Source organism: Melanostigma gelatinosum (assembly GCF_949748355.1).
Source record: "Melanostigma gelatinosum genome assembly, chromosome: 6".
NCBI lineage: Eukaryota > Metazoa > Chordata > Actinopteri > Perciformes > Zoarcidae > Melanostigma > Melanostigma gelatinosum.
Window position 1 is genome coordinate 10,557,938 of NC_136639.1, and position 27,100 is coordinate 10,585,037.

The window sequence follows — 27,100 nt, forward strand, 5'->3', positions numbered from 1 at the left end:
ACAGCTAAAGCTGCAATAATCAACAACTGGTTCACCCTCACTGCTCTCATTCAGCAGCAGCAGGCAGCTGCTTTTCAGCAAAAACATTCAAACAGACAGGATGCTACCTTCTCAGCACACCAAATGAATGCTGAAGATGCTCCGTGTCTGTTGGATGTAAAAATCTGTTTCCCATATGAGCATAAAAGGAAGGAATATGTCAGTGTTGTGTTTGTTAGCTTAGTTCCCCCACATGGCTAATAAATCTCTTAATGCAGGTTTAAATAATAAGCTCATAATAATATACTACACACCATGCTTAACATTTGACTGAGCAAGCAAGTTTGCTGCCCCCTCAGGATATTTGGTGTCGGCTCCATTAGTGAGGCAACAGCCTCCATTTTCCAGACCTCGTCACTCATCACTCTGCTGAGATTTATTGCCCTGTTGGACAGGTAATTGTCAATCCTGCTCCAGTGATTTTCTCAGACACAACCCATACTGTGTAGGACCGGCGGTAAAGAAGAACTTTCTCACGCCAAAGCGAGAGCACCTTAGGCTATCTGCAAAAATACCACTGCGGCAAATAGTCACATAACTACACTGCAAGTTAAAATAATGTTCTGTAGCAGGTAAACTGTTGCCTCTGTATGTCATTATCCCAATTAATATTATGTGGTGGTTTCTGTGTAACAGACAAATAGTATCTAAAATTAAGAGTACAAATCAAGTATCTCTAAAGTACAACTATATTACATATGCTATTATAAAAGAATGAAAAGGACCATGAATGTAAAACAGGGACGAGATGGAAACCATGCTCAAAACTTGGAAACAGGGAAACCAAACCACACTTGTGTTTCCTGTTTGCAACCAGATGCCCCGTGAGCCCCCGTCTGTAATCACACGGTTGTAAAATTACTTTTTAAGTTCAAGTTGTTCATTTTGAGTGTTTCCAACAGCTGTTCTCCAATCTGCAGACGTTTGCGTGAAACACTATAGTGTTTCTCAACTGCAAGATAAGCTTCAGAACATCAAAACCAGCAAGTCGCAACTGGCTTGAGTGCAACACACTTCATTCACAGGCCTGGCAACTGTTTCCATCCCCCCACACAGCGGCTATAGAGTAACTGTGGTTCATGACTTTGATTGACCTGTCACATTATGATTAGACTCCCATCATTAGCAGGATATGTTTTACACAGTTTCAATAAACCATTTACAGCAGGAAGTCTCATTTCCAAAATTAAAACTGATCATGAAATGTTGCAGTAATTGTAGCTAATCCAAGAACTCTTCAAAAACTCTACTTAAGGAGCAACATAAGAAGTCAGGCACTACACCGATCACCATCAAATCTGTGCAGTGGATATCGACTTAACTGCTGGGTAGTTGCAAGCATAGAATGACCTCACAAGAAAAGAATGAGCCTTTAAACTTGAATAGTCCAATAAAGGCATGTTCTACCACTTCTAAGAGTCAGTCAATGCAGTATAGTTTTTAGCAGAAGACTCTTGGTTTCCCTAATAGACACCATCCCACGCTATGAGCACACTATTTGCCTTGGCAGAGTCATCATTTTAGCGCATTTCCAAAAGTCATATTTTCTGCTCAGGCTCCATTTGACAATTTACGAGTGTCTAGAATGTATTTGATCAGAGTTTTTCTTCCTGGAACTCGATGCGCTGGTGGCTGACTTCCAGAGGGACGTGACCTCCGGCGGTGTTTGACCCCAGGAAATGGGGTGGTACTGGAGGGGCTGACAGCCATCCATCACAGCCAGTGCCCTGGGACTCACCGTGGAGCACGGCTACAGTGCGCTCTCTGGCTTTCCTCTCAACCATTTCATGCTCCTTGAAATCCAATACACACTTATATTTAGCTTGTCCCCTCTGCATTTTACAACACGAACAGAGCCAACGAAATGCGCTCGACTTCAGTTTGAGACATAAGAGTTTGTTTGTGAAATACTGCAGTCCATGGCAACAAACTGTAACTAATTCGCTGTATCTTTGATGCTGCAAATAACACGTATTCTGGCACGCTTAGTGACCACAGAGATGAACAACTAAAAAAGAATGATAGATGAAAGTCAGCTGTGGATAATAAATCAAGACACTCTGGTAATGATTTAGGAATGTTATACTTTAAAAAACCAGTTAATATAGCTCAGGCCTTGAACCTTTCATCAGCTCTATCATATATCATATATCAAGGTCAGCTCACCAGTTGTAAGCACCAGAATATCTCTTGAAAACAGAGATGCTCTCTGTTGTACCATGTGTGTATGCATGCTTTTTTTTCAGCAACACAATGCACATTTATCCTGTTCCACGTAGCGAGACTTTGCATGTACCCAGTTTACCCCCCCCCCCCCCCCTCCTTTGCTCATTGAGTAGCCACTGGAGCAGCTGTGGATCGAGAGTGAATCACAGCTCTACAATAGTGGACCGTTTTTGCATGACCAGTGTTTGATCTATGAGAGTCAGACTATTCATGTCTACTGACAGAATATAAACTAGTTTATTTAGCTCAATGGCATTCATCCAAAGCAGCAGTTATTACAAATGAGCTGCAGTGTATGTTTAGGGCACACAGTCAATCATTGAGGGCGATACAGTGGTAGGTTTAGGGCAACATTTAGCACTAGCACCAGGTAAGCTTGAGCACATTGAGACTCTGTACGCTTAGTTAAGCCTCAGCAGACACATGCTGGAGGGAGAATTTCAGTCTGAAACTGGACACCACCACCTTGTAGTACATGAATAAATGAAATTCCACCGACACTGGCCAACATCTTTGATGAAGTCGGACAGCTAAATACATCTTTAACAAAATGATGTTTAAGAAGAAAGCATCCTACCCTCAGACATCCTCTTCTCCTTGTTGGTTATACTATTCACCTCAAAGGTATTTCTATGATCCCATTACTGCTCCTTGTCCCTCTCTCTCTCTGTTTACAGAGGGCTACAACAGAATGCTGATTCATGAACATGTTTTTCCTTTTTAACTTATATTTGCTGTTGGCGAATATATTGTGTCACAGAACAACTGTGAAGAATAACAAATGACCTGATGATCGGAGATTATTTTACCGAATAACAACTACTCCATCGGTTAGTTAGAGAACCCAAAATACCTCTCGTGGACATACTGTAGATTTGTACTTGACATCATCAGTCAATACATATTCCAACTTGGAAATATTTCTATGTACCATTTGCAAGTGGCTTAACTTAAAAATCCCTGAATTAGAACATTTTGTAAATTTTAGGTACACTTAAAAAGTAAAGAAATGCTTGTTACACAATCCTAAAGCCGAAGTTGACGTCTTCAATTGTCTTGTTTGTACAGTACAAAATCCAAAAATCAGTCGACAATTGCCAAAGATGAAATAAAACAGTGAAACTTCACATTTGAGAAGCTGAAGCCATTGAATTTGGGATGTGTTTTCGTAACAGAGTTACCAAAACAATTATCGGTAATCAAAATCAGAGCGGATTGGTTTTCTGTTCTTCGACTAATCAACTAACTTATCGTTTCAGCTCCAGTGCACTCCACTGTAAACCTCATCCTTTGCTCAGCCAGTTCAGTAAAAGCGGCCCACCTTGAGGACACATGTAAGAAAAAGAATGTGTAACCCTAACACAGATCTGTTTTAGCCAAGAATGATTGTACTATCCCCTACAAGTCTGTGACTCAACTTAACTACTCTAATTGCCTGAAGCAAGGTCCTCTACAGTCATTTGATATACACCACAGGTGCTGACACAAGCTCTGCTCTTTTACAAGCTCCATGCCAGTTAGTGCTGAGTCCCAGCTCCAGTAAGTGAAGCAATTCAAGCTTCTTTTGTGTATATTTCAAGAAATGGAAAGTATTAGGTGTACGACTCAAAACAAACAGGTCAAGTACTCTGACTTTTACTTAGCTCTCTGGGACATTCCTCCAAAATGACCTCATAGGGGACAGCAGGCTTGGAAAGCAGTAAAATCTGTCTCACTGAAGATGACTTTTCCATCAGCTCCCCGGCTTTCATTCGTCAAAGCCGTAGTTCAAACCTGCAGTCTGGGACCCCATGTGGCAGCTTCAAGGATAGAGGGGATAGGTTGTAACAACTCAGGTATACACTCTCACATCTTAAACTTAAACTCTCCGTTATACTCACTACGGGCTAACTTTATAGCCGGTAGCTAAAAGGCTAGCAGGCTGTTTCAGTGCACAGCAAAGGTGAGCTGGCTCTTATGTGTCAAAAGAATGGGGACAATGGGAATGCAGGAACCAATCTGAACAATGATTATTTCTACATATATATATACACATATTCAGCTTTAACAACTAGAGCTTTAATCTATTCAATCTATTATTGATTAAATTATAATAACACATTGTCACTTGTAAATCAAAAGATAGATTTAATGATCTTTTTCACCGAACACATGTTGCAGATGGAACCGTAGGTATTATTCCATCGCGTGCAGTGTTTTTCTTCTGCTCCGAGTGTGTCTACAACGCTTCCTTACCAAGGTTTGCTCTGCTCCGGTGGTGTCAGCACATGGCGGTTTGCTTGTGGAAGAAGAAAAGAAAGTGTGTATGCTACAATGAAGGAAACATTCAACTACAAGGATGAAATCACAGAGTAACTTGGCTGAGCAGCCATTCAAACAGCTCCTGTTCAGCGACTTCCTCGTGGACCAATTCTACATGACGAATCGGTCAAACAGTCACTAATAGCGTCCGTCTAAAGCCAAAGGGTGCTGTACACACTGGAAAAACTGAAAGTAATGGTTGGCAAAAGTGGGCCTAACTGTCAGCTTGGTGTGCCTGGGTTACCTTAAATGACGAAACAGGAACTGGGTTTAAGAACATTTAATAAATCAAGTTACTGGAAGGGCTGGCAATAACTAGTTATTTAAGTGCCTGCAAATACACCGACAGTCTTTTTGTGAGGCATGCAGCTATAACACATACAGTGGATACTAATTCATTTGTATCACAATGGGGATATTCAGTCAGAGTAGGGCCTCGCTGTAACGTTTAATGGCACATGTCCAATATTACCTGTGTAATATATCGACATAATCAGAGAGGATGCAGACTTTGGAATTCATCCAGAGTCAGAAACTAGCCTTGAGCCTCATCGCACTGATGATAAACATTCAAAGTTACATGGTGACATAACACTCACACTGTTACACACTGACTTTACGTCATCTGTGACCGTTGACTGGATAGAGTAGTGCAGTAATGTCTGTCTGGGGCTCTGGCCCTTTAATGGCAATGCTTCGCCTGGCCAGTGGAAATAGCTGACAAAATTGTCAAGACTAAATATTGGCTGAAAGTACATGGAAGCTATGACCGACAAACAATAGGTAACTGTGGTTTTTCTCTTTCAATTCAATGTATTTAGACAGAGCGGCAAAACTTTGCAAAACTGTCAGTTTTGCAAAGCGAAATTAATAAAAGGTTTCATTTGATTGCTGTTGTCCTCTGCAATGACATGTGACATTTACAACGCTCCGTCAAATGGACAATAATTAGGACTTCGTGCTCTGCCACTTGGAGGAAATGGAACACATGACACTCAGTCTAAAGTGTGTACTGTACACATTCATCAGCAGGGAGCCAGTGGCACAGGGGGAGCATTTCAATAGTGAACAGGGACCCCTGTTTCACATTATGTCTCACTCTGATGAATGTGCATTGGCCTTGGGCTGCCTTAGGGAGGGTGGGGGACAATCAAGATAGGTTTCCCAGGCCTCGATTAAAGTAAGGCCCAATGATCAGTTACTGTTGTAGTCAATTAAAGAAATATTTTGTCCATGCGTCTTGTCTGTTCGGTTCATATGCTCTAATCAAAACAAGCTCTGAGGGTCATCTCGTTCATTAACGGCACCCGAAGAAGTGGAAGAACTAAAAGCCTGAGCTTACATGTTCAGAAATGTTTCCAAGATAACTTTACAAACTAAACACACAAAGATTGCTGGTGGTGTCCAAAATAGGAGTGCAGGACTGGTTGTCTGTTGTCGTCTGACCGTTAGAGTACGAAGAGCCTGAAGACACTCGTCCAAATGATGAGCTCAGCACTGGCCTCTGAGAGCAGCCTGCACACTAAGTGTACACATGTGTTTGTTCAGAAGTGTCGGGTTATAAAGTGTCTCGTTCTCTGATGTGGTTCAGGAAATGGCTCACTGCGCCACTTAATGCATGTGTAGGTTATAGTAGTAAACATTTTGTAGGCAGATTTCTCCACGCTATAAGACTCGTGGTAGAAGACCCTTATAAAGGGTCCAGAAGCTTCTCGCTACTAACTGTAAAACTTTCACATTACGTCACTGCAAGCTGTTGAATCCAATAAACTATAGGAGGAGAGGGCCAGCTCTCACTCAATAGCTCATTTCTCAGAGCTTCCAGACATGAAACTATCAAGCAGACGTTGGTTCTCTTAATAACTGATTATTGAAAATGACAGATAAAGCTCTAGTTTGGCAGCTGAAACCCGGCACAACACGATTCGCACACATTATCTCTTGAGCAGTGGAAAATGCAATTCCCGTTCTGTGGTTCCTTTGGCTTCCTCCTGTGAAATTGGGGTCTGTCTTTAGAGTAAGGGCACGCTTTAGACTGGAAAATATTACTGGGGGTGGAAGAACATGAGAAACAATAACAATAGAAGGATTCCTCTTCCATCCTTAAGGGCTCTGTGATTAGGAAATATGCTTTCGTCTGCAATTTTAGCTCACCACAACCACCCATTTGGCCCCTTTCCTTTGCTACTCTTTTCCACCACCCTCTAAAGTGGGCTTTTGTCTTGGCTGGTGCATGAAGTAGAATGGCTGGAGAACAGCTCAAGAAGAGAGCAAATCCCTCAGGTAACAGTTTGGTCAGCGTTAGCCTGCACTACGATGAGTTGGCTTCCCTCCAGATCATTTCAAAGATGAATGTTCACGCAGGTGACTCTTCCTCCTGCCAGTAGAGTCTTAATAGATGCCACTGGTGTGTTATGAGGTCCGGCTGCTCTGCGTGGAAAGCTTTCCCATGTTTAGTCAAGGACTTCCTCTTCACACATGGAAAAGTAATCAAAACATTGAGGCAAATGGAGCAAGTAGGTCTTCCTTCAAAGCAGAATGATTCCCTTCTGGTTTTGACATTGAGACAGCAGAACCTTCCGGCAACTGATTAACCACTGTTTTCGCAGAGGAAACCATAACAAATGATTTGTAAGCTGTTGTCTAACAAAAATCCCCACAGGGACAGTAAACGGAAAATCGTATCTGCATTTGCTTCCTGCTGTGATGAGTTGTGTAAAATACCTCGTAAAAATGTGAGACTACTGAGAGAAGAAAGATGTCATACAAAGCAGCTGAAAAGACCAACAGTTACAAAAAAAACAGGTCAATTATTGACTGTTAATTACAAGTAACGAATTCCATTGGGCTACTCTCTGATCAACGGTGTGAGAATTGAACAGAAGACAGGAGATAAACGCGATAAAAGCAGCTGTAGAAGAGAAGAAGCTGCAGGTTTGTCTGTGGCCGGAAATTATACTTTATAAATGTTTGCGTTCACGGCGGGCCGCCAAGTTCACTGCAGAGTTTATATTGTTTACATGTTCGAATTGTCTGCTTTGGTGAGGTTTTAATGTACTGTTCACTCTAAAAGCAGTATCACAGCTTGTTTAAACAAGCTACTTATTGTCGACCATTTTAGTTTTTCTGTGAGGCTACATCAAGGATTGCAGTCGTATCTGTAATTGTTCAGATGACTTATTTTTCAAGGGGCCTTGCTGATGTTGTTCCACATTCAATGCAGTTCATTTTGTAGCCTAAAGATGGTTTTTGATTTAACAGTAGTATCATATATATTCCCCTCCTTTTTTAAATGTAATGAAGTGACCTAGTTTACTCAGGGTACCTTTTTTAACTTTTACTTAATTACATTTTTCTTTTACTTTTACTGAAGTACAATTTCTTTAAAGTAACAGTATACCTGCTTTAACTCGAGTACAATATGTTGCACTCATGAAGGTCCATAGGATTTAATGGAGATGATTATGATGTGAGAGGGAAGTGATAATACTCATGACGCCTTGGTTTTGGCTGGCCTGTTTCGAGAAGTTACTTCATACTGAAAGGTAGCATAAAAGTCCTCAACCACAACATTGGCTGATTATTTGACCTAGAATGATTCAAGACAAACAGTCTGCAGCTTCAAACTATCGCTATGCTGCCTGTGTGGTCGGTTTTTCCGTCTACGGGACCATATTGTACTCGTAAAGACTCTCACATACAAGCTTCTAATGTACACTGAACATAGTGGCCACCAAGTCAACAGACAGGCCTAGATATTACTTAACTACTTAACTCTACAAAATCATTCCCCAGCTAACTAATCACTAATTATTTGTTATGTACGAAAAATGGCAATACTGCACCTTTGAATCTTATGTATCATAATAAACATCTCCATTAAAAAAGCATAAACACTAAAAAATAAGAACTAATTAGCAGTCTGCCCACAGAACAACCAACAACATGGCATAATGCACTGCCTGATCCACATATGACGTCGGCATCTATGCATAGAAGCCCTAACAAAAGATTGTTGTGGGTCATCGGTTGGGTTGGGTTCGGGAACATTCTCTGAAAATTGTGTGTTGATCCCATATTTGCACAAAGCAGCGATTTGTGATGGTGACATGCTTTTCAAAACAAAGTCTGGACGTACAGCACTTTTATTTATGTGCTGATTACATGTGTGTTACTCTACCTTGATTGGGTGAACCTTATCAAAGACGTATCAAGTGTAACTTCAGAAGACAAATACAGCAAAATGAAACAACTGAATACAGAAAGTTTTGAAAAATGATACCATACACTGCTCCGACATGAGTCGTTGGTATGAAAGGGGGTATTATTTTACCATCGCTGTACTGCACTTCCTGTCGGTTTCCTCACACAGGAAATGATCAAACAGAACTTCTCTGTCAGGCTCAAGACTCTATATAAAGAATAAAGACACACTATGATCGTATTACTTACACAAAAAAAATCTAATTTTGAGATGTACCCACTAGCACAATTTTGTTGGTAATTCATGATTCCTTCTGAATTACTTGCGTTAATGTCAGGCAGTAAAGTACAGCAGTGTAGTAGAAGTGTTGCCATCAGAAATTCCATAAAAAGTAGGGGAATGAGATGTGGTCTGCTTTTAGTCAGGGTGTTGTTCCAATCATTCCGCAGCTGTCCTTACCCCAGGACATCAGTCATTAAAGCTAGCAGACCTGAACCTAAATACACAGCTCCCGAATAGCTGTTTTCCTCATTCTACCGGCTACTTATATCTCGTTTGTTTAATTCATACAAAAAAACAGTCAGATTGCAATAGATGTTGTAGAAATGCGGGCCTCTATTGCTCAAACACATGGCCGATGTATCCTGTGCACTGTGCAGCTAGTATGTCAAATCCACAGCTTGCCAGTCATGGTGTGTTTATGTGATCCCCATCAACCCGTTAAATCTGGAGATATCATGTGGCCATGTTATATTTGCCAGGTGCTTGCATTCAGGTGGTCAGCAGTCACTGGTAAACAGATGAGATGAAATCGACCAATAAAAAAACACTGCAAGGTGTAAACGATGCAGGGCAGGCATAAAATACGCTGTTATTGTTAACAGCCTGGGCGTGTTGTTAATCAACACACATGCAGTTACGTAATTTAAACAGATAATAATATGGATATGTAGTTACACTTTGGAATAAAGTTTGTTTTACTCATCTTTACATCCAATTTGATGCATACATCGCTCGTTGTTAGTTGGCTCACCTTTATAGTTTTGTGCTTGGCTAACCGCTAACAGCTAATGGAACTGCCAGTACACACACTGCAACTCAGCCGCTGCTGTCCGGGCAGACAGCTTGGAGAGTTTGATTTTGTTTTTAGCAAGATTGTATGATGTGTCTTCTACGACAACTTTGAGCCGATTGCTTGCATACATCACTGCTTGTTTTTGAGTTTGAAAAAAGTGTTTTTTACGACGCCTTAGAGCCCATTGGTGTCCAGACAGGTGGTTAGCCAATTGTGTGTTGTATTCATTCAGTCACACAATACAGCAGTGGTCATTGCAGACACACCTGGTGGAGGTGTGTATTCTACTAAGCACCTTTGTAGTTCTTATGACAGTACCATATTAAGTTGTGTATCATGTAGTTTGCCAACATTTACCACTTAGCCAGCGGTTTGAGGTCTACTATCCACAGTTGTTAACGTGGAAATTCCTGATTTCACAAGTTGTCAAGGCCCACCAAATGCAATATTAGTCCTGGTCTGTGAGGAGGCAGGAACTCCAAATGATGGTGAATCTTCTGTAGACCATATTAATCGGGAGAAGGCACTGTTTAAGCCCACTTGTGTTCAGTCTTTGGAAGGCTTCACAAAGATAGTTTGTGAAATGGAACACCTTACCGAGACACTTTATGCTGATTTTTGTCCTGATATTCGTCACCTGATGTCGACTCTAAAAAGCCTAGGAATAATAGGAATACATGAAAATTGATGCTGTAACTTGTATTGTCAAGTGTTTTAGAGCTCATTAGCAGAGTTACTGATTAGCCTAATAAATTCTTGGCAAAAATGTTGGTTCAATATTTATGGCAGGGTCAAGCAAACACAAGCGCTTTGTTGAACTACGGGGATGGGAAAGGCCCCACTTGAGTGAATTTGGTCACATAAACTGGAGCACCCTGGGAGTTTCAGGTCAATGGCTTTCACTCGGAAACCTGCTCTTTAAGTCAGAATTTTGTCATAAAATGCCAAAATGGATGAAATTGAGAACAGGAGACACAGTTCATGGATCAGTTGTGATCTATTTTGCTTGATCATTTCAGAAAATACTCTCAGAAATCACGAAACAGATTTTGATGAAGGCAGCACAAAAGATGCATCCCAACATGCTGCTGTTCATTACGAATGTTTAGTGCCTTTCATCTCTGGGATAGTAATTAAAGGTTTACTTGAAAATATTGTTAAATGATTGTATTTAGCATGCAATGCATTTCGGTTTGTACTTGTAAACTGTTTTGAAAAGTCTAAACAGATACTTCCGATTCAGTTCTATGCTTTGATGCTTATTTTAAATAAGCATATTCTCAGAAAGAGGGAACAAGTTAACTTAAGTCTGTAGACTTTGAGAGACTGGACTGACTTTCAATGTTTAAATTTTTCTCCCAGTACTGAACCTCTAAAACACTTCCAATCAACAGACCTACATTCCTGTTCTGTGTCCAGAAAACCAACATCAAGGTCAGGGTCGCAGCTTAACATGTAATCCCCCCCGACAACGCTGTAAGCTGCAGTACGCGGAGCCGAGCAACAGGCCCGTTCTGAACGGGCACTCCTTCATCGGCCACTGCACTAGTTTTCTAAACCTAGAACTCGCCAAAAATGAGTCTTTGGCTTTGAAGGGGTATTATGTTATCGGTTTCCTCACACAGGAAATCATCAAACAGAATTCCTAACAGGCCCCAAACAATATAAGGAATAATATGCTGTATGCTGAGATGATCTGCACCAAAATGTCTCAGTTTGCCATGTTCCCATAAACATATTTCAACTTTTACAGTCAATTCATGATTTCTTCCAAATCATGATTCTCTAATGCTACTTAGGTCAGTGTCAGGCAGTTTAGTAACAGTGTTTGATGAGCTGAGCTGGGGCTTTAGGGCTGCTGCCGTCAGTAATTCCATAAACAGTAGGGAAATGAGCTACGGTCTACCTTGAGCCAGGGTGCTGTTCCAATCATTCCCTAGGCTGTCCTTTCCCCAGGACATCAGTCAATAAAGCTACCAGACCTGAACCTAAATACACAGAATACAATGTGTGCTGCACCATCCAGCAGCTTAAACCAGAGAGAAAGAAGCTACGATTCCTGTGTGAAGATGGCTTTACTCCATGTCACACCTGGCTGGGAGGCAGGCTTGTTCAGAAGTGATGCTGTTACCAAATAAATGTCCAATAAGATTTGACAGAGCCAAGTAGATGACATTTAAAGAGTGATCACTTCTTCTATAAAACAAACCTGTGACATAAACATGTGGGATGACCATATTTAAAGAACTAGGATGGATCCATTTACAATTTACTCCAAGTGTGACTTGAAGATGCTGACTTTCATTGCAATAAATGTACATGGCTGTCACAATTGCAAAACATACAGTGTCTCAAGAGCATCAGACACCATATAGTATGCATATTATATTGAATGTGTATGCTGTATTTTCTATACTTTAGGGCCGTTTTGTTGGGTATTCTTTGTATTTCCACAAGCAATGGTCATTGGGCTGAGAAAGTTGGCCAGATATGCTACTGACGTAATCCACAGTCATAAAGTCATAATCCACACAGAGTCATAAACTTCACTGAGAGCTCAGCTTTCTGAAACCTAAACTCTACTACTGACAGGCCCCCCCTGATGACAGAGCTGTGTTTACCATGAAAACTTTAGGACTCTCCTATATTACAACTCGGTCCTCAAGAGGCTATGACAGGTCATTAGACTGCTCCCTAAACTCACTCGCATACTACACATAGAGACCAACTGCCATTGCTTCTCACCAACACATTAGCTCAGACATCATGACATTTTCAAGTTGCCCTTGTATGGCACAGGGCTTCATTTGTTGTTCTGTCCTGCTTCCATGGATCCCAAATCACAACACCTGTTAAAAAGCCTTTACCTACTGAGCGGGTTCCTTTGGATTCTTTCCAGATGATGTAAACACGGCCCTCTTGTAAAACATGTCTGGAAACCATACGCTAAAGATTTAGCACTCATGACAAATAGGTACTTTGATCTTTAAATTCCATCCTACAAGGCATTATGTCAAAGTTAATATATGTAGGATACTGAGCTGCTTTTGGGGTTTAATGCTTGTTAGGAAAACAGGCTGCAAAGGAATGACATTACATTTAGTAACTTTTGATTTGATGCAACACAAATAAAAGAGTTGGTCACTTGCTGCATACGTGGCCAGATCTCATAATGTTATTGGCAGCTTCAGCGTCGTTAGCGACATGTTGTTGAATCCCTCAGTGAGTTATGTCGAGGCCACACAGGCTGCTCGTGCTTTCAACATCAGACTAATGACGGCCGAATTAAATACTGTTCCTCTGAATTCTCACACGTTCCATATTTACTCGTCTCATTTGGTGGTTTCTGCAACAGTTGGGGTGAGCTTGACAACACCCTGAGCTAGTCCCATTGTTTCCACTCGATCATAAAACTCAAAGTGTTCCTCCCAACAGAACAGCCCTTGTAGGTCCAGCCACCAAGCACAGGGAGTCCTACACAGCAGGGCCATATAATAATGAAGCAAACTCTTTCCACGCCACATTGCAGAGGAAATTATTAATATTTCTATTTTGATAAATGTGTTGCATTACCACCCAATCCAGAAAATAGCCAAAAGGGATTACAAATGGCAAAAAAACGACCTATTACAACAACCATTTACGAAATTGGATTCACAGTTGTAATATACTTGTCAATCAAAACTGCACAACAAACAGCGAGTAACGGTAGGCCGGGGGTGAAAAGGTTGATACAGGTCACCAGAGAACCATCCATCATGGCTGGCAGACAGGAACACATGCTGGCCTTGTACATACAAACAACAAACAAAGCTCACGATGGTGGCCTCACACAGTAAGCCACTCACATTGGGTACATACACTCAGCAAAACACAAACACAATCCGAAATGGCCTACTGCCAAGTCGGTTTGCACAGACAAGGAATATTTTGCATAAATATATAAATAGTTTTATTAAATGGATTTGTTTAATTTATTAAAAAAAGGGTTATTTTATACATACAGTTGCCTTGATAGCGTTAAACATCAGCTCATGGAAAGAATTCTACATCATGCTTATCTGTCATTCTGAAGTGTTCCTACTTTCTTTGCAAGCTCTTATATTTGTTTTCTACCAGAGCTGCATAATGAAAAACATGAACATCAGGACAGATCATAAGTTTAAGGTTACAGTACCTTTTTATATTTTAATATTTAAAACACTTGAATACAAATTTTTGAAAGCTGATGGGTAAAAAAAGTTTGCCAATCAAGAATGTTGCAGGCTCACTTATCTTCGTCATATCTTTGTGAGCTTATTTTGTCTCAACTCACATGCAAGTGCTCTTTGAACATACATGATACCATTACTAGATACTAGTTTAGCAACTCTTGCCTGTATGACTATTATTTGAGTTGAGTATTATTTTTTTCTTGAATCTGACATTTACTTGACAAGTTGGCCTGTTTATCATGTAATGGACAACAGCAAAGAGAGTCAAAATAATTAATATAATTAAGTTGCATCCCGTCTTAAACTCTGTTTTGATTTAACGAGTCATAAATTGTACTCATAACAGAAGCTTTCCTCCTGCTAATCCCAGATGAACTGGTAAGCAACCAGAGAACGCTCTCAACATGCTCATTCATTCCCCAACATAAAAGCCCATCTGTGAAACATTTCCACGGTGAAGACACTTTCCATGATCCTCTCCCATGTGGTGCTTGCAGCTTTAAAATGCATTGATTGGTTACTATTTCAACGTGGAACTAACATTTTCCCCCAGACATTTTTATGATCCACTATTCCTCCACCTGCTGAGGATTGGGAATGGAAAGGGAACGAATCACTGCACCAACACCGTGGTTTTGGAGGACATCCAATGAGTCACTCAAACATTCAACATTGAAACACAGCTTAGCTTCCCAGACGTTGAGTAAGAGCACCATTCACCAGTTAACCGCAAAGTCAGCTGCAGTTGTCATTGAGAAAAAGATGGGTAGGCCCACAAACAATTAAATAGTTGAGTGTAACATGTGATGCATGATTAAAGCTAAAGAGCTAAAGTTGAATCACATTTTCTTTGATCAAAAATCTCTTTCAAGGGATTAGTTTGTCAAACGTGTGACCGTTCCTTCAGTCTGGCTTCATCTTGGATGTTATGAAATGAATTTGTCCACTTCTCGCTGGTCCAGTGTCTCCTGCCAGGAACTTTGTCTTGTAAAGCCAGTTGTACATTCTCACTGTGTCATCGGGAGAAACATTTAGACTTCAGGAAGAAACCGTGGAACGAATCAACGGCCGGCTGCTTTTAAATACTGAACCACACATGGAACAAGGAAATCATACATGAATGTGAAATTAATATAATCCGTTATGTAATATACACAAGGACTATGTTTATTGCACTGACGAGGTTCGTCATTTTAGATATTTCATTCTTGAAAACTACAGTAAGCTGTTGCGTCCACGTAAGCTGCATCTTTTGTAGTTTAAATATTTTATTTCACTTGCTACTAAGTTATGCCCCGAGGATGCTACAGCAACTGACATCACAGGGGTTAAATGCAACCGATTGCAAATAGCTTTCCCAGTCATATTATATTTGGTTTATAGTGCATGGGAACATTTCCCCAAAGCTAAAGTATGACTGTTTTATGGCGTTCCTTGATAGAAAACACATGATTGTAAACTGTACTAGAGTCAGACATCAGAGATGCACTGAGGTCAGTAGAAAAATCTATAGGCTTAAAGGGAATTGTAGATGGAAATTTAAAACACTATGATGGAAAATGCTGATTGTACCATTTATATATGAGCACCTGAATAGTTGCACACATAGAAAACTAATTTGAGGAATGAATTCGTACTATAACTGCGAGGCTGCAGCTATTGACTTGTGCACCGTGCTCTGCGCTTTTTAAAAAGGCACTACTATCGCCTGGTATTTAACACCAAAACTAAACTACGATGTGGTTCAAGTGCGTTGCTTTGTACTCAGATCCAGCCTGTTTCAGACATCGAACCTCCAGACTATAAACCAGGCTCAGTGGTCGCTCACCCAGACCTGGTCTAAGTCAAAACACCTGGATCTGCTTCCTATCTGTCACCCTCTTCCCATCTCTCTTGGGACAAGCTTTCATTCACAGCCAATTAGGATCTGATCAGTGTAACAACGCGGCATTCCGCCACGAGAAGAACCAAACAGTCCGAGCCAGAAATAGTGGTGGTGTTGAACCAGCGGCCAGGGGGCAGAGGGTTGGAAATTCGAGATGTGTGTGTGTGTGTGTGTGTGTGTGTGTTGTGCATGCTTGTGGATCACCTTTGTGCCATGGGGAGGAGGGGTGGAGAAAGAAGGCTGTTGCTTTAAACAAGAATGTGTTCATTTTTAAGGGAGAGGGGGGGAGGCTCTGAGCTCAATTTGTCTGCCTGGTGAAACACTGCAAGAGGATTTTTCATCATTTAAAAGCACCAAGGAGGGAGAGAAAGCGAGAGAGAGAGAGAGAGAGAGAGCGCGAGAGAGAGAGAAAGAGAGAGAGAGAAAGAGAGAGAGGTGCAGTTGAGAGAGACAGCCTCTTAGAGCTGTGAGGCAGAAGTGATGGATTCAGCCCACAGAAAAGTGACAGTCTTCTCCTAACGGGCCACAGGCAGTACACATGCTGCCCTGGACTCTCACCATTTACCAGGAAACTATCTCCACCATCCAACTTCTGTTACCACTTGTCTTCTGAAAGTGCTCCAACTTTTTTTTTTCCAGTGGATCTTGAAGCACTCCACTCAACGTTTGCTGAAGAGTTTCTGGCAAGTCAAGCTGCTGTTGGGCTAATGACGGACTTTTAATAGCAGGCTTTAAAACACCACCACCACCCCTCCACGGCTGGAATGGACAGAGGTGACAAAGAGTAACTACACAGGCAGAGCGCAGAAGGGGGGAGAGGAGGACGCAGGGCTGCAGCTTTCTCATTTGGGATGACTTTCTACCGGGAGAAACTTCAATCAGCTCTGCCAGGAGGGCAAGGCATCTGAGGGAGCCTCATCAATACTCTACAGTTATCTATCCCGTAAGCATTGAGTAACCTTTCACTGATTATTACATTCATCTTATTTATTCATTTTGGATTCATTCAACAGGGACAACACACAGTTATATTACATTATATCAAGCATAACTTCAATGCATTTCATTGATAAATTGTCTGGAACAAGTAATCTCTCAGAGCAAATGATGACCTTTCTTGGCTCGTCAGAAGTTGTTAATGAGCTCAGAATCATTCAGCCCAGTGACATTTCTCACACAATGGTCAAGCAATTATTTTGTCCTGAAGTTAAATTGACAAAGTCAGACTTTGACTCTCAAACTGCTTCACTTTACATAATGATTTTCATTGATCTTGAATGAGCAGTCTTCATGCAGCATTATCTGACTCACAGTTTGGTGCTAAAAGGTAATTGTACTTGCTGATGACTAACCGAACAGATGACTCTGATAGACTTGGCTGGGGAGGGTTAATTCAGCGCAGGGGGATGCTGGAGAGCGGGCTCTCTGGGCTAAGTGCTTCTTCACTACTGATAAAACACTCAGCTTGTCAAAACACAGGACCCTAAAGGGGTCAAATAAAGGCATGGGTATTGAAGAGGGTGTGTAGAAGATGCTATACAGCGAGAGCCTTGTATGATACATGCTGACAGGTTTATTTTCTAATATCTAAATAGAACCATTCATTTCTAAAAGAGAAAGAAAAACAGACAACCTGACTACCGGTATGTCAAGCCGTCTGCAGCTTCAGGATGTCCCCCTGGGCTCAGGAGGACAGAGAAGCAGGCGGTTGAATCCCGTCTTTGTTTCTGTTGCCAGAGTAGTGTTTGGATAAGGGGGCTTTGAGGTAGAATGCTGGAACTTATCGAAACAATTCCCGAGACCCCCTGTGCCTCCCCCGTCTGACTCAGAACACAAATGAGGTACAGAAGAACTTACCAAGCAGCATGAGGCCCAGAACGAAACCTCAATTTGAACAAAAACTCAAACCTCTCCTGCTCCATGGAGAGTCAAAACAAATATTGTCCTATGCCATCAAACTGAGCAGGTAGTTGAGGTTCATCATGTTCAAAATGTCATGTTTCAGGCTAACAAGCATTACATGCTTGAGGAAAGAATGAGGCCACCCTCAAGGTAATGTAACAGTGCAGATTACCATGAGCAAATTGAATTTGACTCTGATCCAACACATATTGGGTGTCATGCAGGAGACTGCCGGTTCTCTGCGGAGTTGGTGCTAATTTGAACATGCAACACAAAGCCGCCCTCTCCAAAGCGTCCGCTCCTTTTCAGCGAATGACAAATGAGGTGCTGTGTAGTCGTGTTGTGATCCCCTGTTGTGGATGATGATGATGTGATTGTGAGGCATTCGCACAGAAAGTAGGACACTGGGAATGAATTGCGTCAGTAGATACAGTGTGTCTTGTAGCTACGGAGGCGATAAGGGGAGTAGTGGTCCTGCGTCGAGAGGAGGTCTAGCCATCTGCCACCATGTGTGTATGGCAGCTCACTCTAATGAGGTGACGAAGAATGCGAGGAATGCCATGCTCACACTGAAATGAGAGGGGCTGGGGTGAGAGACATCAGCCAGTCTGAGCGAGGCTGCCCACCTTCTAATTAATATGTGCTGAGCATGACCAAAAAGGCTGGAGCACAGCGCTGGTCAGAGACACATTGACCTGCCCGCTGCACTCGCCTATCACACTTGATTGAACACCGAGTAAAATCCAGAAGGAGGAGTCGTGTAAACAGAGACTTAACCACCTGAAGACAGTAAAACCAAAACATGTTGGTGTGAAGCAGACTTGAAGAAATCACCCAAGAGGAGCTGCCAATCAAATTACGATGAGAGTTGTTATTCACTGCACACTCCACTTGTTCATCTTCAGGGCCTGGTCAGAGTAGACATATATGACACTTCTCAACACCGGTTAATCATTGCAGCTATTTGCTGCTCAATAGCAGCCTGTAAAGTGAACTGATGTTGGGACAATAATGCGCCACGGGGGCTGTTAAAAGCGACGAAGGAAGAGGAGGCTTTCTGTTGTTCCCGCTGGCAGACTGGCGATGGGTTAATAACAGACTGTCTCAGTCGGGGAAGATGGGACTCTCTCAGGTCCCTGGGATACTAAGCCCAGCAAGTGTTGTTATTTGAAAACACCATTTATCGGAAAAACCCTCTCAGACACGCACATACCGCATTCACTCGCACACAAACACACATTTCATCACAAGCTGCAAACATTTTCCCCTCAGCTTTGAAGTGTAGTGTAGCCTAGAGCAGGAGATTCCGGGCTAATGACGTCCAACATGGGACTCCTCCGCAGCGGGGGCAAATCACTCTGCATTTCTCAGAGACAGAGCTCATGGTCCAGGGGCAGAAACCACAGGAGCTGCTGGCCAAAGACAGTCATCAGCACATTTCAAGGCACAGACTCTGGGCTGCTCCTTTATCATGGTATTGGGTTACTTAAAAGCTATTATTAGTGGTTTCTTTACGGCTTGAAGACACTAAGATCATTTCAATGATAAGTATCCTTTTGCATGGTGCAAAACATATTCATGACACCGAATCAATCAGCATTTGCTGAGGTGACGTCATACAGCCAGGCTTTGTGTGCAGCATTCGTGCAACTAAAGACCTCCTACTGTGCTGACACAAAACAGTTTCAATCAAACTAAATGTCAAAGGAGACGCAGACCGTACGTTCTTCTGCACTGACTGTGATTTTATTTCCGGCCAGGTAAACCGTAACATCAAAAAGACCGACCAGTTAAAGAAGCATACGGTGTTTGTTTTTTTCCCGGGAAGGAAAAATGTTTTCATATTCTATTCTAGACAGATACAACTGAAAGGGTCGAATGTGCCAAAGGTCATGTTCTTGGAGAGCGCTGCATTTCTCTTCTCCATGTCTCCTACCTAATGTGCTGGCAGCACGCCCGGATTAACAAGACAAAAACATTTCTGCTCTCTTCCCAAGTTTGTGCTTACAATTAGATGGTAGATTCTCTTTCACACCAAGATCGGCGATAACAAAATGTGCGAGGAGTTGTGAGCCCAGCAATTCTGAGACGGATCTTCAAAACCAAGCCAACACAGGCCCCTCGACAATGCTTTCTGATTAGACGGGCCCTTTCTGACTCTGTGGAGGTGTTACAGAGGACCCCTCTGTAATCCAATATGCAGCAGCTTTCAATTAAGGTGCCCCAGGAGTTCAAGGCCTTGTTATCCTTGCAAATGAGTTACATTCTCCTCAGCACTCAGTGGCGTCCCGTAATAACACCACTATCATCTACAAAATATGCCTACTCTTATTTTTTCTCTTGAAAATGTCTACACTTTGATTTATGGGGGTAACAGTTAAGTATCTCATTCTCATTAACTTTTGAGGAAATGTATGGGTTGTGCCACAAGGTTTAGTTATAGAGGACACAGCATTTAAGAGGGACAGGGTTATGTAGTTTCTCAATTTATCAGGAATAAATTCTGAGGCAGATAAGGACAATGTTATGTCATGCTACTTATGTATGCTAGATGGTTACAGTAAACAGATGTTCAAAGTGGACGCATAAATTACAACAAATTGGCTTTCACAGTCTGAGCGTGACTTATTTCCCTCTTTTGGTCACGGCTTTGGACAGGACTGATGCAACACAATCAATATTTAAAACAGTTCCACGAATAGCATCATCTGGTAGTGTCTCATATTTTCCATAAGCAAAGATGTCCAGGCCTGCAGAGGGGAGCAGATAGGAGTGTTCTCGTGCGTGTCGAGGACAAGCAGTGGCACTCGCCCAAAGAGAACCTGAGCCAGCACAGCAGACTAAGCTAAACACACTCCTCTAACAGCAATGCGACTGACTGAAGAGATCAGCACATCATTAGACAAAAGAAATATTTAACTTCGGGGCAGTGACGTATTTAGTAACTTTCAAACATACATGGATTGCATGCTCTTGATTTATACGAAGGATCAAGACCAGATGTATTCAATGACTAACACGTAAATACAGCAGTGTTTGCTCATCCCAGAAGTGACACTTGAAGTGTAGCAGCCATAACATTATTGATTGAAATATTACACGTGAATATATTTCGTTTCCTCTCATGGAAAGTCTTAGCGGCCGCTGTGGCGCTCAGCGGGGCAAGTGAGCGATTTTCTTTCAGATCTTGTCTTTTTCAGTCGCCCATATTTCTGAACGCTGTAATGACCTCCAGCCATGACTAGGTATAGATGTGTATGCACCGGGCTAGTAGGTAATGGAGGATAACACCAGTGTAACCTGATGGGCAGCCTTCTTCTGATCTCAGTCCGCCTAGCTGTGAAGGAGTCCATTGATGCCCTGTCAAAATGAGCATGCAGCCCACTCCTGAGGGCTGTCAATTCTGACAGTAAGGAAAATGTGTCAGAATAGGTGTGCTCATACACTCTTCTGCTTACTAACTAGAAAGGTGAATCATTTAGGAATTTTGTTTCACAACAATGCAATCATGTTCTCTATTTTCTTTCCCATTTTCCTCAGGCGTTGGTGAGTTGGGACACATGGAGCCCCCTTCAATGGTCCTGCTGCGGCTCCTTCTTGTTTATGGACTAGCCTGTGCTGCCCAGCAGACTCATGGGAGTCCATCAGACAGCAGCCATGGCAGGGACAAGACCCAAGAATTTGAGAGTGGTGAGGATGATTTGGAGAGAGACTTTTTCTATGCTGGAAGGACCAAGCGTGCTCCAGCTGAGCCGCCGCAGGACAAGTGCTCCTACACTTTCATTGTGCCTCAGCAAAAAGTGACCGGAGCCATCTGTGTTAACTCCAAGGAGCCGGAGGCCATGCTGGAGAATCGGGTCAACAAACAGGAGTTAGAGCTGCTAAATGTGGAGCTGCAGAAACAGAAGAGGCAGATCGAGACCCTGCAGCAGTTGGTAGAGGTGGACGGAGGTATTGTCAATGAGGTCAAGCTTCTGCGGAAGGAGAGCCGAAACATGAACTCCAGAGTCACTCAGCTGTACATGCAGCTGCTCCACGAGATCATCAGGAAGAGAGACAATGCCCTCGAATTGGCTCAGATGGAGAACAAGATCCTGAACCAAACCTCTGTGATGCAACAGCTCACCAGTCGATACAAGGATCTCGAGCACAAGTACCAGCACTTGGCTTCTTTGGCCACTAACCAATCAAGTCTTATTGTTCTGTTGGAGCAGCAGTGCCAGAGTCGTCCTCGCCCCGTGCCGGTCCCCCAGCCACGGTCTCAACCACCTCCACCATCACCACCTCTCAACAAGCCTTACCAACCACCTGTCCCGCCACGAGTTGTCAAGCCAATCAGCAACGAGATCCAGAGTGACCAAAAATCTCAACTGCCTCTTCCAACGATGCCCACAGGCACACACAGCCCCTCCACCACTGACAAGCCCTCTGGTAAGTCTAACAAAGTCCAATGTGAACTTTTAGATCATGGAGATTCATTTCAAAGTTCTATTTTTGATGCATTCTTACCAAAACAGTTGCCATCACAAACAACGGATTGTGCGTCTGAATTAACTATGTTGTGAACCTCTTAATCATTGATGTCAAGCCACCACCAAGTACCCATTCTTCCATTCAATGCCAATTGAAATACGTCCCACGCATTCCCAGGGCAAAGGGCTCTCAGTGAGAACAGAAATGCTGTTGTCTACAGCCTTTTGAGATGCATATCAAGTAATTGCCACGATTCAACCCACACAAAAACACAAAGCATATTAGCAGAGTAAATACATGTGACTAAATGGATTGCTGGATCCAAGCCCATGGGACTCTTGAACACATGTTAGTGAATGATAAAGCTTTACAATTGATGGGAAGGGTGTTTTGTGCTATCAGTTGCAGTGAGTGGTCTGTTGTCGTTCCCTTTCCCCATTTGAATTTAATTAGGAAACTTCAGTTTTAAAATGGTGGAAAAAAGGAACAAACTATTCCCAACATGAGTAGTGGGAGAGTTTTCCATTGACTTTTTGTGCTACCACTTGCCATTTTCACTCGGCTGCATGTGAATGGTAGCCTTTGTACAGAATGTTTGAAAGGCGGCATGTAATTTCCTGCCCATAGCCATGCAACAAAAAGTTACATAAACCCATAACACGAACAGAGCTGCACACAATGCAGGAATAGAGAGGAAGGAAGAGAGAGAACTGAAAGAGCAACAGAGGGAAATGGAGGGATGGAGTCTAAGTTTAAAAAAGGGGGAGGGGGGGGGGGTAAAGTACGTACAGAAAGAGATACCGAGAGTCAGTGATGTCATTTGTTCCAGTTGCACCAGGCAAGAATCAGTCATATGTTCCACCGGAGCGCCAGACTTTATCAGGCAGAACAGAGAAGGGAAGGGCAGCTCTCTGGCTTGTATCTGCTCAACAGACATTCCTGAGAGTAAGTGGATGGCAGAGAGTGAGCCGACAGACAGATATCATCCACAGCGATTAACAAAAGCTGAGAGTTACTGAGAGGCAAACTTCTGGCTATTCACATTATGTGAACACTTTTACCGTTCCTATGTTTGGCTTCTCAACTGAGTGGAACCTCATGACATAAATGAGGTGCTTTGTTTCTTCTTTTGTATAACTCCTCTTTTTCTATCTTTTGCAAACTGAACCCCTCCCTCACCTCTACCCCTTTGCGTGACCCCTGATTCTCTTTTCATTGCTTTCCATTCTATCTGAACACTTTGTAATCCGGGCCAGTTGGCAAACCACATGAGTGTGAAATCTTGGGAACCTTAAACGCTTTCACAGTCAATTGAAGCCGGGGAGCCAGTGGCCCCATTCGTTTTTTTTCCATATCTACTAAGGTTTGAAATTTGGGGTAAAATCATAATGGCACACAGGCAAACCTGGTTTCACTGATTTGCACCATAAAATCCAATAAAACAATGTTAACCTTGCACAAAATCTCCGAAACATTTGCAGAATGAATAATCTTTCTGCAGAAGATGGCATGTCTGATGCTGCTTAATGATTGTCAACTTCAGTCTTCTTTGATTCACAGTTTTTTTTTCAGCTGTAGATAAGACATGCATCTTCATAGTACGTTTTAGATGCTTCACTGTTACGTCACACAACTTTTGTCACATTAGAAAAAACTTCCGCACACTTACTGAGTGGCTGACAAACGTTTACAAGCTGTCCATAATTTAATTTAGTCCCAGAAATCCTTTCTTCTAAACATGATGCGAGTCCCTTAATATGCACGCCTCCTAAGTGAAAGAAACTAGAACAATAATAATCCTGCAGTGTGAAGCACCCCAGATGATCGAAAGTTTTGCCTGTGTTTCATCATTCAGTAGTCAAGAATACTTTTGCCCTCATGCCAGTGTTTCTTTTGGCTGCACAGCCGGCAGCCATTTCCCTTGTGAGAGGAGCAGCCAAAGTCTGTTCCTCTGTTAAAGTGAGAGCCTCTGCTGAAAAATGGGATTCCCTGTGACCGAGTAAACCAACTCTTCGTTTCCCTTTCTCACCTTTTGAGATATTGTTTGAACTGACTGGATTTTATATGCTGTAAATGTTTTGTTGTCATCTTTCTTTTTTTAGGGCCATTTAAGGATTGTCTGCAGGCTCTGGAAGATGGCCACACTTCCAGCAGCATGTACCTTGTGAAGCCAGATAATGCCAACCGCCTTATGCAGGTGTGGTGTGACCAGAGACACGACCCAGGTGGCTGGACCGTGATACAGAGGAGGGTGGACGGCTCTGTCAACTTTTTCAGGAACTGGGAGACATACAAGGTGCGACAACTTCACACTAAATCAAGGACCTCATAGTTTGAGGGAAAGCAGGTGGCTTAGGTTGGTTGTTTTGCCGCTAACCAGATGTGGACCAGTAATGAATAGGTAATTGTTAAGCTCTCAAAGTGTCTGATGTAGTAACAGCCTCGATTACTGCCAAAGCAGTGAGTCATTAATTTTTGCAACATCAGTTGGTGTTTATGAATGAGTTCACAGTAAAATAGAAATGTGGGAATATTGGACTTGACTGCACATTAATTGTGTCAGCATTACTGATGTTCTGGAAAATGAACCCTTGTTTTCTGAACATTGCATCACAGGGTACGTGATAATCAGGGCCGTGGAGTAGTTTCATTTTTATTCAGGGGAACTTCTTTAACTTTTGAAAGGGAAACCCCTCACACAGGGAGAAGCAGTTCACTGTTTGCGGGCCAATCATCCACATGGGTCCTGGTTGAATCGCAGCTCAAGGCAACAATTGTGATCTATCCAAGACTTTCACAAAAACCCTGTAAACCACAGGAGATCTGAAATTGCATTCGTGCACTCATCTGGACGGGTGATTCCATGACTCAAAGCATGCGCAGGCTAGGGGATACCACAAACCAACTTACAGTATGATCGGAGCCAAAATAAAGCAGTAAGACAGCATCCAGTATGTTGGTTTCCTAACCGTATACACTTCTCCTGCTGGGAATTCAATAACAAAATAATAGTGGAAAACTGGACACCCCATGCTAGCTTCAAACTCGACTCAGACGGTCCATTTATAATATTTCTCCTTGATGATAAATAACTTTATTTGAGAGATGTCAGTGTAGAAATGGGGGAAAGAGAGAGAGGGCTATGACATGCAACACAGACACACACACACACACACACACACACCCCACCATGGCCCCAGTTCTTTTCTAAGAGTGCGTAGAAATGATTTCCTAATCTGATTTTCTTATCACTGACCTTCACAGCAAGGTTTTGGCAATATTGATGGTGAGTACTGGCTGGGTCTGGAGAACATCTACTGGCTGACTAACCAGGCAAACTACAAATTACTGGTCACGCTGGAGGACTGGTCTGGCAGGAAGGTGTTTGCAGAGTACGCCAGCTTCAGAGTGGAGCCTGAGGCCGACTTCTACAAGCTAAGGGTGGGCCGTTATCATGGCAATGCTGGGGACTCCCTCACCTGGCACAATGGGAAACAGTTCACAACACTGGACAGAGACCATGATGCATATACAGGTAAAAAAAAAAGAAAAGCATAATGCTCGAAAGTATTAAACGAGACAAACTGGCAGCTTAAAACCAATAATATGTTCATGTAGCCTGACAGATTTGCTTATTTTTTTCAATGTTTCTAGGCAATTGTGCCCACTACCAGAAGGGAGGCTGGTGGTACAACTCTTGTGCCCACTCAAATTTGAATGGAGTTTGGTACAGAGGAGGACACTACCGCAGCCGCTACCAAGATGGAGTCTACTGGGCTGAGTTCAGGGGAGGAGCCTATTCGCTTAAGAAAGTGGTCATGATGATCCGTCCCAACCCAAACACCTTCCACTAAGCATCCAAGGAACGCATACTGTAACTCTTAACTAAACACAAACCTTGACCGCTCCTAAAACCCATGCAATCTTTAGTCTTCATTTTCTTCTTCAAGTGGCACCACACCAAGCCGGATGACAGAGAGACAGAGGATGTTAAAAGTGCAATATCAAAATGAGCTGATATACCGGTACCTCCTGCACTTTGTGCGCCGTCATACAGTTGTCTGTACCTTTTTCCCTTTTACGTTATGATTCAGTGAAGACATGTTCTGATTGCTCAGGACTTGTTTTAACTACACTGTCTTTGATCAAACAAATACCTGTTTAGTTGGCAGTGCTCTCATTTGGGCTGAGTGAGAACCTAATTTGACATTAGAGAATAAAGCCCTACAATATATATTTAGTACGTATGTAAAGTTGTTTTTGCAATAACAAGCAAATGAGGTTGACACAGGAAACGTATCCGGTGACTTTTAATTTCATTCTAAGTACATTTTCCAAATGTGTAATTTAACAGTAACATTTATTGACTTGTATTACAGGGTTGATATTCTGGCCAGTTTTATTAATTACAACAAAATATACTATTGAAAAACAGTGCCGTGTTATTTTCTAACAGAAAAGCACAACTGTTAATCGCAATACCTGAAGTTATAAACAGTCTGCTTATTCAACATATAATAGATCGAAGACCAAAATCAAAATTTGAGGAGCTACACTCTACTCCTGCTTTTTTTTTTCTCAACAAAACTTGTTTTGAAATCTTGAATTGCTTGAACAGGTATCCACGAATTTGCTTGTATGAATCAAGTACTGTATTTACTGTATAAATTGAGTGGTTTGTTGATGTCAATAGATCCAACACATTGCGTTTGTACATAAAAGATATTTGTAATATAATGTATTAAAACCTTATTACATTGCAATAAAATATGTACAGCTTG

General features: G+C 42.2%; 1 protein-coding gene across 1 annotated transcript; it reads left to right on the plus strand.

Moving 5' to 3' along the window:
- Nucleotides 1–16,459: 16,459 nt before the first annotated feature.
- Nucleotides 16,460–27,100, plus strand: angptl2b (angiopoietin-like 2b). Its single transcript, XM_079269854.1, has 5 exons — nucleotides 16,460–16,887; nucleotides 21,387–22,277; nucleotides 24,422–24,615; nucleotides 25,584–25,854; nucleotides 25,974–27,100. The coding sequence occupies exons 2-5, from the start codon at nucleotides 21,407–21,409 to the stop codon at nucleotides 26,171–26,173; spliced, it is 1,536 nt and encodes a 511-aa protein (XP_079125980.1). The 5' UTR covers nucleotides 16,460–16,887; nucleotides 21,387–21,406; the 3' UTR covers nucleotides 26,174–27,100.

What these genes read in the sequence shown, in the direction of transcription:
- angptl2b (XM_079269854.1), top strand. Translation starts at nt 21,407, where the DNA reads ATGGAGCCCCCTTCAATGGTCCTGCTGCGGCTCCTTCTTGTTTATGGA. An exon ending in GGAACTGGGAGACATACAAG is followed by an intron (nt 24,616 to 25,583) that starts GTGCGACAACTT and finishes TGACCTTCACAG; the next exon opens with CAAGGTTTTGGCAATATTGA. An exon ending in AGACCATGATGCATATACAG is followed by an intron (nt 25,855 to 25,973) that starts GTAAAAAAAAAA and finishes CAATGTTTCTAG; the next exon opens with GCAATTGTGCCCACTACCAG.